The 12,579-nt window shown below is 44.9% G+C and overlaps 1 protein-coding gene across 1 annotated transcript; it reads left to right on the top strand.

The window, feature by feature from the left end:
* The first annotated feature begins 3,245 nt into the window (after positions 1-3,245).
* LOC123185171 (cysteine-rich receptor-like protein kinase 10) lies at positions 3,246-8,606 on the top strand. The gene is made up of 7 exons (XM_044597151.1): positions 3,246-4,106; positions 6,509-6,619; positions 6,706-6,896; positions 7,016-7,226; positions 7,321-7,558; positions 7,694-7,844; positions 8,042-8,606. The coding sequence occupies exons 1-7, from the start codon at positions 3,305-3,307 to the stop codon at positions 8,348-8,350; spliced, it is 2,013 nt and encodes a 670-aa protein (XP_044453086.1). The 5' UTR covers positions 3,246-3,304; the 3' UTR covers positions 8,351-8,606.
* Positions 8,607-12,579: the final 3,973 nt, after the last annotated feature.

Below are 12,579 nucleotides of genomic sequence, written 5' to 3'. Positions count from 1 at the left end.
TTTTTTCAAATTTCTTGGTATTTTTTTCCTAATATTGTACATATAGGGGTGCGGAGCACCCGAGTGCTCTAAATCCTCGTCCGTTTGTGTATGTTACTCTCCATTATAACTAGTCTCAGAGACCTATTTATTTATTGATGATTATCTGTAGACAGCAACAAGTGGCTTTAAACTGCGCTAATGCTAAATTGGCTGTTTCCATTCCTTGGAGAGGAAACCTCTAGATTTCAGATCCGAGGTAAGTCATGAAGATTGTAAGTACACCCTTTATTCTTAAATACTTTCTCAGTATCAAAATATAAGATCTTTTTTGATAATATTAGCTATTTAGAAACAAATGTAGTACTTATGAAATACTCCCTCCGCTCACAAATATAAGATGTTTTGGATATTTTAATATGAATTACATTTGGATTGAAATAAATGAACAAACATATTAAAATGTATCTATAATTCTATATACATCTAATTTAGAAAAAAAATTGAACATCTTATATTTGTAAACAGATGAAGTATAACCGTGCGATTAATATCTGGAATAAAGACTAGAACCGGCCGGCACGTACGGTTACCAAAAGAGTAGGGAAAATGCAAGTTAGAGACTGGTTTATCACTTTTATTTGGAGGTCAATTATTTTTCTTTGACCTCCCACCGTTCACGACGTTTATATTCTGGAAGCATTTTTCAGAAACTAGGTATGCACTGCAAGTCTTCTTGTTGTCCTTTTTTTATACAAACGGGGCGGGTTTTTCCCCTGTTCGTGGAGCTGGATCTACAGATTTTTGTCTACGGACCACATTTTTTTTGAGAGACGCCTACACAAATATTTTACGAATTATGGGATGTATCCCCCGAATTTTGTGTGCCTCAATATTATTTGACGCTCCACTCTATCTGAATCCAAAGACTGGACCAAATCTCGTAAGCTACAGCCGGGCGTTTCAAATCCGTTTCAAACACTTGGGTGTACGGTCCGGTCAGTGACCGGTCATTAAAAAGCGACACAGGCAGGCGCCTCAAACGCCCGGCCTGACCGGTACGCCTCATATCCAGCCCAAATCTAGGCGGATATAGAGCGCCCGGGTGCGTCCATCACGTTGGACCCGACAGCCCTACCCCATCACAAATTGCGTCAAATTCACCCCCTCGACTTACCGGATCCATTTGCTCTCTCTCCTCTCTTTTTCTCCTCCGTGACGCCCGTCTGCAGCTCCGCCGCCGCGTGCGCTCTGCGGCTATTCCGAGCCTCTCTGCCGCCACCATGAGCAAAAAACTCCTCTCTCTTGTCCTCATTGCCGGGGATGTTGTCGCCGGCCCGGACGTCGCCGCAGTACATCTAGCAACTTTTGGGCTACCCCTTGCGCTCTATGTGTTCGACACATTGTCCGACCCGGTCTTTTGTGATTTTTTTAAGGAAAAACGATGAATTACGATGTTTCGTCGGACAAGGAGTATGGACCGACGAAGCTTGATCAAATAATTCAAGATGAGTTTTTTTGTTTCGTTGGATTCAAATGAAGAAATGAACATGAGCATGCAAGAGGAAGTGGACCGCCAGGTGGAGCATATTTTCAACTTCAAGGGCTCAATCAAAGGGGGAATAATGATCAATCGGGATGGAGTCTCCGGAGCACGGCTACTGCAGAAGAACTACTTTGCTCCAAACCTAACTTTCCCTGATGATCCATGGTTTCGTCACCACATGCGAAAACCATTGTTTTTGCGCATTATGGAGGAAGTGGAGGCACATGATGAGTACTTCAATCTCACAAGGGATTGTTGCGGCCAACTATCTTTCTATGCTAAGAAGAAATGCACGGCTGTGATGCTTGCACTTGGTACTGCCATTGGTGAGATGGTCAGGATGAGGGAGAGCACATGCCCGAATACTACTGTGAAGTTTTCCCGCGCAGTGGTGGAGGTGTTTGGAGCAGAGTATCTGAGAGAACCAAATGTGCAGAACACAGAAAAGTTGTTGACTATTGGAGAGGCCAGAGGGTTTTCAGAAATGCTCAGATCAATTGATTGCAATAGTTGGTAATGGAAGAACTAGCCCAAAAGTTTGCGGGGAATGTATCAAGATCACACCAAACAGACCACCATCGTACTAGAAGCAGTGGCATCACATGACTTATGGATTTGGCATGCTTTCTCTGGAATGTTGGGTTGTCACAGTGACATCAATGTGCTTCAACACTCTCCGGTGTTCAGGAGGCTTTGTAATGGGAAATCACCGTCATGTAACTACAGTGTTAAGGGTCGTGACTACAACATGGGTTACTATCTTGCCAATGACATCTATCCTCACGCAGGGGGTGGGGGGGTGTTGTGAAGACCATATGCAAACCAAACGGCAACAAACAAAGCCACTTTGCAACAATGCAAGGAACAGCTAGAAAGGATGTGGAGAGGCCATTCGATGTGCTTCAACCTCGTTGGGGGACTGTTCGTGGAGCTGCAATGCTGTGGGAATCAAAAAAAATTATGGCAGCTCATGACATGTTGTGTTATTTTGCATAATATGATTGTCGAGAATGAGGTTGATGGTGTTGTCCGAACCATGGAGAACAAGTTTAAATCCTAAAAGATCAAGATACAAATCAGGTTACGAAATTTCTGTAGATGCATCAGAATCTTCAATATCATCAGGTGCACACGCAGCTACCAATAATCTTGTGGAGCATATGTGGACCTACAATGAAACCAAAAAGCTAATGTTTGAGTTGTGCACTTAAAATAAAATTTATGTAAGAACTATGCATTTTTGCTAGTACAAACATTTGTTATTTACTGCATCATTGACGTGTATGATGGACGTACATGAATTTGCATGAATTTGAAAGTTTGAATTTGACATATATGAATGCCGGCAGTGGCACGTCAGACTTCTCATTCAGATAGTCCATCTTCGCCCCGTCCTTGTAAACAACTCGGAAACGACACCATCTGCCGCTGGGTAGAGTCCAAAGAGTTACGCACGCAATTTCGTTATTCATTTTCACCATCCAATGTCCACACCGATGGCAGCCTGTACTCAAAGTCAACCTTCGAGTAAAAACCAGCATACCCTCGCTATCATCGCTAATGCAACCAGCCATTAGCTTTAGCTCACCTAAACCCGAGCCCGGAGTACTATATTTTTACTTCTGTACATCCACTAAAGTACTATTAAGATAAAAAATTCTCACGAGGGTTGATGCCTATTAACACAACTAGATAAGTACGGAGCAACGCCAATGAGCAGCTTAGCTTTTCTGCCACACTTGGCCTCTACACAATACCATTAGCAAGTTGGCACCTACCATGCTTGCCCTCCTGCTCCTCCTCGTTCCCGCCAGCTCGTTGCCAGCGCCGGCGTCCGGCGATGAAGGAGCCGTGCCGGTGATCAACGCTTTCTCCCACTTCTGCAGCCCCACGAGCGATGCCGATGGACTCTACCAGCCCAACAGCACCTTCGCGGCCAACCTCGCCAGCATGTCCGCGGTGCTCCCGAAGAACGCATCGGCCTCCGGCTTCTCCGCTGGCGCGTTCGGCCGGGCGCCGGACACCGCGTACGGCTTGGCGCTCTGCCGCTGGGACTACACCGGCGACGACTGCGGCGCGTGCCTCTCCAGGGCGTTCAAGGACGCGGTGAACCTCTGCGGCCGCAGCAAGGACGTCACCATCTATCACGACCAGTGCCATATCCGGTTCTACGACCAGGACTACCTCGCCGGCGCCGTGAACTCGCCCGAGAGCGTGGCGTCGAACATGAACAACGTCTCCAGAGGGAACGTCGCCGCGTTCGACGGCCTGGTCACGAGGCTGGCCAACGCGGTGGCGGACAGGGCCAGCAACGTGAGCGGCAGGTACGCCACGGGCCAGGCCGGCTTCCCGCCGGACAAGATCAACGTGTACGGCCTGGCACAGTGCACGCCGGACCTCACGACGGCTCAGTGCCAGGCCTGCCTCGCCGCCATCATCAAACAGATGCCCAAGTTCTTGAGCGGGAGGGTGGGCGGGAGGATTCTTGGGGTGCGCTGCGCCGTCAGGTACGAGAAGGATATCTTCTTCACGACCACCGGCGACATGGTGACGCTCACGCCCCTGCTGGATCCGTCCAAAGGTAAATCCAAATCTTGTTATCTTGATGTACTCCATCCATTTCAAAATAAGTATCGTGGTTTTAGTTCTTCACGACACTTACTTTGAAAGGGAGGAAGTAGCTTCTTACATTTGTAAAATCACTCTCACTTCTTTTAATCCGGTCAGTAGCAATTTCTCCATTTTAAGTCATCTGGAATGGCGTGCATTGCATTAGTTAGTGTCCTAAGTTGGTAAATAGTTTTGCTCCGTTTACAAACTGTGGCAGAAGCTTGTCGTTGCTTAATTTGGTTCCGCGGAGTGACCTCCTTCGTACTAGTGGAGTACTTAGCCGTGCGTTTGCATATCCTTTCAGTTCATGGATGAAAATGATCTGATGAGAATGAAAATGATCGACGTTTAGACTTCCGGTGGTGGGTATGCAGTTTCTGTTATATGAGTGTATATATGCACTTCTGATTTGCATATATTTGGAGATTTTGTAGGCAGAATCGTTCCTACTATGTCATTCGAGAATACAAGAAAACATTGCCTCATTGAGTATTGAATTCGCTGGACTTACTATTGTCTTCTTAATAAAGGGTGAGTAGAATTACTACCTGAGGAAGAAATGCATCATATTTACGTTTAGCCCCTCCAAATATTCATAGTTTGCCTATTGCCCCCCTGTTATGCCAGTCAAGCTCCACCATTGAATAATGAATATAGGGTTTTTATTACTAGATTCGTTCAGTGCATTACTTTCTCTGAACGATATTATAACAGTAAGATTAACTTTTTTTTGGAGGGTACAGTAAGATTAACTCTAGTAGTCATGACACATGAACATGTGATCATGATACCCTAAAAAAAAGAACATATAATCTTGATGATAAATTGTTTTTGTTCATCAATGCAATAAGAAAATACGTTCGCCTACGATAAAAGGACCATAGAGAAATTCCCTCTGAAAATCACTAATGTGCAGTCAAATTAAATGTTTCATATTTTCAAGATCTAACACAAGTATGGCAGTAGGGAATTTACTAGCTTGCCTTCAAGTAGGACTTTTGACGTCCCTAGAAGATTATGCCGGCCGTGCACATCAGCCTATAGGGACGGAGAATTGTTTTGTGCGCCATGCGTAGGGATCCGAGAGTATTATATATGTTCATTCATGAACTAGTTTACGACGGGAGCTGTTGAAGTCTTGCCTTCTTACGTGAGATCCAGAAGTTGTAAAAGATTTCCAGCCGATGATGGTATCGACGTAGATATTTCCTCAATCCAAGTCACCTTTTTTCTCTTGACAAGATACCCGATCCAATCACTTGGCAAGTTGGTAGGCCACTTATGATTTTTTTGCGGGAAAAATGGTACTGCGGTATGGCTCATTTTTTGGCGTGAACAGTATGACTTTTCTTACCGCAAATATATCAGCTTGCGTGTACGTTCTGTACAGAGAGTCAGCGGCAAAGACAGTTTATAAACAATTACAGATATTACTCGTGGTTCGTACGTGTAGCTGGCAATTGTCACCCTGATTTTGCTAGTCGTAGATCTCCTTGTTAACCCTGGCGTGGCCGACAGTTAGATCTGGGTTCTGTGGTCAGATTTGATTTATTCTTTCCACACAACCCCGCGGCTTTTTACCGTTGATCGAGCGACACCCATAGGCCGATCCACGTGAGCCACGAGATCCTTCGATGATTATTAGTTGCGTCGATAGATTCAATTTAACCTATTTCATCCTTATTCTTTGTTGATGATTTCCGCTGCCATGGCCACCGGCCAACCTTTGTTCTACGTACCAGATCAGACTCGCGCACTCACTCACATCACATGCCTAGTAGCTTAGCTAGTGCATACAGAATCCGGATGGCATATGTGCATGCATGTCATGCACGTATGTACGCGACAAATTGAGCCTTTGTTTATGCGCAAGCAGTAGCTACGTCCGATCAACGTTATCTACAAAAAAATGCTGGCCTTGCTTGTCCTGCTTTGCTTTGCCTCCGGGGACGTTCACATCATGTCGACCCCACGCTGAAATGTGATAGCTTCCACCGGCGGGGCGGGACCCCGGTGTTGGACTCCGCTTGGGTCGTCGTTGAACGTACCCCCACGGCCCACCCGCACGGAAGGTCCAATCAGCATCCTTGACCTTGATGTTTTGCCTCTGTATAGTCACTAACTCGTGGCCCCACTAAATAAATTCGTTGGTTTCGCCCTCTGTATGCGAATTTCTTTTCGTCATGTCTCGTGCAGCGCCCACCAATGTGCAGTCACCAGAGACTAAAAAATTGAGGTTACATCGAACAGTCAACTGTAGTAATTCTAGCAAACAAATGTTGTTAAAAAATATAATTGCAAAAGTTTGTACTAGCATTTTATGGTACACCGTTCTCATCCAACTTGGGACATCGTTCAATTCGGTCTGTGCAGGGAGCAGCAACACGCACACGCTTTGGATCGTGGCGATAGCAGTCCCCATAACCGTGCTCCTCTGCGGCTTCTTGGCATGTTTCATGTGGATGAGAAGGCGAAGAAGAAGAGGTAGCTAACTACACCATGTTCTTCTCACAAATGGTTGCCCTGCAATTCTGCCTCGATCTCGATCTGACGAGTGTACAATTGATCAGTGACCAATCTCTCAGGGAGGGTGAACATACCAACCATGTCCATGGAGATGGAGCAGGTGCTCAAGCTATGGAAAATCGAAGAGAGCGACTCCGAGTTCTCGCTCTACGATTTCGACCAGATCGCAGACGCCACCAGAAACTTCTCCAACGACTACAAGCTCGGTCAGGGTGGCTTTGGCGCTGTTTACAGGGTACAACTCTTACACGCAGTAACGCATGCACACACAATACTGAATTTCTGATAGTTACACACAAATGGATCATTCGGTGCAATGCATTTGTAATAAAATGTAAGTGATGTGTATTTCAGGGTGAACTGCCTGGCGGGCTTGAGGTCGCAATCAAGAGGCTCTCTACGTGCTCCGTGCAGGGGTTGATGGAATTCAAGACCGAGATCCAGCTGATCGCCAAGCTTCAGCACACCAACCTTGTCAGGCTCCTGGGCTGCTGCCTCCAGGCCGAGGAGAAGATGCTCATATACGAGTACATGCACAACAAAAGCTTGGATTGCTTCATCTTCGGTACACGCACAACAAGAGAGAGCCTCACATGCATGCATCTCCTTCTGCCATATCTTATTCGCTTACCCGTCTCGTTGCCATTTTTTCTGTACAGATAGTGCGAAAGGGGCGATACTGAACTGGGAGCGGCGCTTCCGAATAATCGATGGGATCGCGCAGGGGCTTCTTTACATGCACAAGCATTCCCGCTTGCGAGTTATACACAGGGATCTAAAAGCGAGCAACATCCTCTTGGATCGCGACATGAACCCCAAGATCTCGGACTTCGGTTTGGCGAGGATATTCTGCTCCAATGTGACGGAGGCCAACACGACCAGGGTCGTCGGCACGCAGTAAGTTATATACACTCCTGATTAAATTTCACGACACATAGCTACCTCACCAACAAAAATCAAAGATGAATAGAAATGTACTCTTTGTTGGTGATCTTAAGACTGAACTTCACTTTTTTTTGTATATCTTACCAGCGGCTACATCGCTCCAGAGTATGCTTCAGAGGGTCTCTTCTCCACCAAATCCGACGTTTTCAGCTTCGGGGTCTTGCTCTTGGAGATCATAAGTGGGAAGAGGACTGCAGGCTTCTACCAGTACGGAAAATTCTTCAATCTCACAGGATACGTAAGTACATAATATGGCGTTAATTGGTCCTCAGAAAAAAAATTACCGTAGATGTAGAATAATTGTTCTACGGTTTCGGCTAAAGAAATGGTCCTCGAAATCCGCTTATCTGCAAACAGGAAAACCATAATTTTGATTTTTGCTGATAACCTGAAAGAGTCGCCTGCTCACTGCAAACCTTGTGTTAATTCTATCAGGCTTATCAGTTGTGGCAAGAGGCGAAATGGCACGAGATGGTCGATCAGGTACTCGGGGTCGACTACCCGGTGACGGAGGTGATGAAGTGCGTCCAGGTGGCGTTGTTGTGCGTCCAGGACAGCGCCGACGATCGACCCAGCATGTCCGATGTCGTCGCCATGCTCAGCGGCGAGGGGCTCACGCTGCCGGAGCCCCGACAGCCGGCCTACTTCAACGTTAGGTTATCAAGCTTACCAGAGTCAAATAGTTCCTTTGGTGAATCGTCGTACATCAGCAACGTCGCCTTGACTGATGAAGACGGCAGATAACAGGACCAAGTATAGGCGGCCAATCAATTTGTACTAGCGAAGTAATTAACTATACATGGCTACTATTCTCATCATATTTACCAACAGGAAGGACCATATATAGTAGACTAACGTTGTTGATGCACATAAACTCCATGCCCATCAACATGTTGAAAGTTACTCTTTTTTTGGGATTCTCTCGTAAATTTATTTTTATTTCTTCTGTGTAGCCTCAGGTGGTTTTTTGCTATGTTGTAATATATGTATTAGGACTGCACACAATGTTTGTGTTATCTATAGGTTTTTTTTACCATTGATTCGTTTTGAAGTCATTATTTCGAAATGCAACAGCAATTCGGAATTCATTTGCAAAAAAAAGGACAATTCACATCCATACATTTGCATTTACTCGTCAAAGTGAAACAAACTGAAAAGGGTAAAAAGGGGAACTGCTCTAAAAATCCAAACTCTTCTCGTACCAATTCATTTGTCTGGCTCTTTTCCATGTATAATGGAGGCATCGTGTTGCGGACAAGATCCAGGAAATTTTTGAAACAATTTTTTTTGGAACCATACAAGCCTGTGGAAATGACTGCACCATTGCACCACTAGTGGAAGTTTTTTGTTTGCGCTGACTCAAATGTGCAACAATGAAAAACTCCGGACACATGGTTTCCTCAAAAAAAAAAAACTCCAGTCGCATGGGCCAACAATGTTTGGGAAACGTAGCGTGCAATTTCAAAAAAAATTCTACGCTCACGCAAGATCTATCTAGAAGATACATAGCAACGAGAGGGGGAGAGTGTGTCCACGTACCCTCGTAAACCAAAAGCGGAAGTGTTTGACAACACGGTTGATGTAGTCGAACTTCTTCTCGTCTCGACCGATCAAATACCGAACGTACGATACCTCCGAGTTCTGCACACGTTCAGCTTGATGACGTCCCTCGGACTCTTCATCCAGCAAAGTGTCGAGAGAGAGTTTCGTCAGCACGACAGCGTGGTGACGGTGATGGTGAAGTGATCCACGCAGGGCTTCATTTAAGCACAACAACAATATGACCGGAGGCGTAAACTATGGAGGGGGGCGCCGCACACGGCTAACAGATGTTTTTCTGTCCTCTAGGCGCCCCCTCCCCACATATATATAGGTTGGAGGGGGGAAGAGGCAACAAGGGGGCGCCCAAGTAGGTCGAATCCTACTTGGGCTCCCACCCCAATTCGCCCCTCCCCCCTTCCTTGTTTTGGCACTAGGAGAAGGAAGGAGGAGGTGGTGCCTCCCCCTCCCCCTTTCCTTTCTTCCTTAAGAAGGGGAAGGAAAGAGGGGCTAGCCCTCCTCCCTTGCCTCACCTACGACTGGCCGGCCTGGTGGAGGGGCGCACTAGCCCCCTGTGGGCTGGTTTGTTCCTCCCTAGGCCCATTAAGCCCATATAGCTTGCCAGGGGTTGCCCGGAACCCCTTTCGGTGACCCGAAACGTACTCGTTACCTCCAGAACACTTTCGGTGTCCAAATACAATCGTCATATATATGAATCTTTACCTCTCGTCATGTCCGCAATCTCATCCAGGACTCCGAACAACATTTGGTCACCAAATCACATAACTCATATAATACAAATCGTCATCGAACGTTTAGCGTGCGGACCCTACGGGTTTGAGAACTATGTAGACATGACCGAGACACCTCTCCGGTCAATAACCAATAGCGGAACCTGGATGCTCATATTGGTTCGCACATATTCTATGAAGATATTTATCGGTCGTACTGTAATGACAACATACATTATTTCCTTTGTCATCGGTATGTTACTTGCCCGAGATTCGATCGTCGGTATCTTCATACCTAGTTCAATCTCGTTACCGACAAGTCTCTTTACTCGTTCCGTAATGCATCATCCCGCAACTAACTCATTAGTCACATTGCTTGTAAGGCTTATCATGATGTGCATTACCGAGAGGGCCCAGAGATACCTCTCCGATACTTGGAGTGACAAATCCTAATCTCGATCTATGCCAACCAAGAAAACACCTTCAGAGATGCCTGTAGAGCATATTTATAATCACCCAGTTACGTTGTGACGTTTGATAGCACACAAGGTACTCCTCCGGTATTTGGGAGCTGCACAATCTCATAGTTGAAGGAATATGTATTTGACATGAAGAACGCAATAGCAATAAAACTTAACGATCAACAGGCTAAACTAACAGATGGGTCTTGTCCATCACATCATTCTCCTAATTATGTGATCCCGTTCATCAAATGACAACACATGTCTATGGCTAGGAAACTTAACCATCTTTGATTAACGAGCTAGTCTAGTAGAGGCTTACTAGGGACACTGTGTTTTGTCTATGTATCCACACATGTATCAAGTTTCCGGTTAATACAATTCTAGCATGAATAATAAACATTTATCATGATATAAGGAAATATAAATAACAAATTTATTGTTGCTTCTAGGGCATATTTCCTTTAGTCTCCCACTTGCAAAAGAGTCAATAATCTAGATTATTACGTTGTAATGATTCTAACACCCATGGAGTCTTGGTGCTGATCATGTTTTGCTCGTGGAAGAGGCTTAGTCAATGGGTCAGCCACATTCATATTTGTATGTATTTTGCAAATCTCTATGTCTCCCTTCTTGACTTGATCACGGATGGAGTTGACGCGTCTCTTGATGTGTTTGGTTCTTTTGTGAAATCTGGATTCCTTCGCCAAGGCAATTGCTCCAGTATTGTCACAAAAGATCTTCATTGGACCCGATGCACTAGGTATGACACCTAGATTGGATATGAACTCCTTCATCCAGACTCCTTCATTCTCTGCTTCCGAAGCAGCTATGTACTCCGCTTCACACGTAGATCCCGCCACGACGCTTTGCTTGGAACTGCACCAACTGACAGCTCCACCATTCAATATAAGTACGTATCCGGTTTGTGACTTAGATTCATCCGGATCAGTTTCAAAGCTAGCATCAACGTAACCATGTACGATGAGCTCTTTGTCACCTCCATAAATGAGAAACATATCATTAGTACTTTTCAGGTACTTCAGGATGTTCTTGACCGATGTCCAGTGATCCACTCCTGGATTACTTTGGTACCTCCCTGCTAGACTTATAGCAAGGCACACATCAGGTCTGGTACACAACATTGCATACATGATAGAACCTATGGTTGAGGCATAGGGAATGACTTTCATTTTTGCTCTATCTTTTGCAGTGGTCGGGCATTGAGTCTAACTTAATTTTACACCTTGTAACACATGCAAGAACCCTTTCTTTGACTGATCCATTTTAAACTTCTTCAAAACTTTATCAAGGTATGTGCTTTGTGAAAGTCCAATTAAGCGTCTTCATCTATCTCTATAGATCTTGATGCCTAATATATAAGCAGCTTCACCGAGGTCTTTCATTGAAAAACATTTATTCAAGTATCCTTTTATGCTAACCGGAAATTCTATATCATTTCCAATCAACAATATGTCATCCACATATAATATTAGTAATGCTACAGAGCTCCCACTCACTTTCTTGTAAATACAGGCTTCTCCGGAAGTCTGTATAAAACCATATGCTTTGATCACACTATCAAAGCATATATTCCAACTCCGATATGCTTGCACTAGTCCATAAATGGATCGCTGGAGCTTGCACACTCTGTTAGTACCTTTAGGATCGACAAAACCTTCTGGTTGCATCATATACAACTCTTCTTTGAGAAATCCATTAAGGAATGCAGTTTTGACGTCCATTTGCCAGATTTCATAATCACAAAATGCGACAATTGCTAACGTGATTCGGACAGACTTAAGCATCGCTACAGGTGAGAAAGTCTCATCATAGTCAACTCCTTGAACTTGTCGAAAACCTTTCGCAACAAGTCGAGCTTTGTAGTAGTAATATTACCATCAACGTTAGTCTTCTTCTTGAAGATCCATTTATTCTCTATGACTTGCTGATATGTCTCCAACGTATCTATAATTTATGAAGTATTCATGCCAATATATTATCATTCTTGGATGTTTTACAATCATTTTATAGCAACTTTATATCATCTTTTGGACTAACATATTGACCCAGTGCCAGTTTGCTGTGTTTTTGCTTGTTTTCTTACATCGCAATAAATCAATATCAAACGGAGTCTAAACATCGCGAAACTTTTATGGATTTTTTATGGACCAGAAAACTCCCGATGGGCCAGAGCAGCACCTGGGGGTGCCCCGAGAGGGGCACAACCCACCAGGGCGCG

This window comes from Triticum aestivum, chromosome 2A, assembly GCF_018294505.1.
Source record: "Triticum aestivum cultivar Chinese Spring chromosome 2A, IWGSC CS RefSeq v2.1, whole genome shotgun sequence".
In the NCBI taxonomy this organism is placed as follows: domain Eukaryota; kingdom Viridiplantae; phylum Streptophyta; class Magnoliopsida; order Poales; family Poaceae; genus Triticum; species Triticum aestivum.
This window is presented reverse-complemented; position numbering and strand designations above follow the sequence as displayed.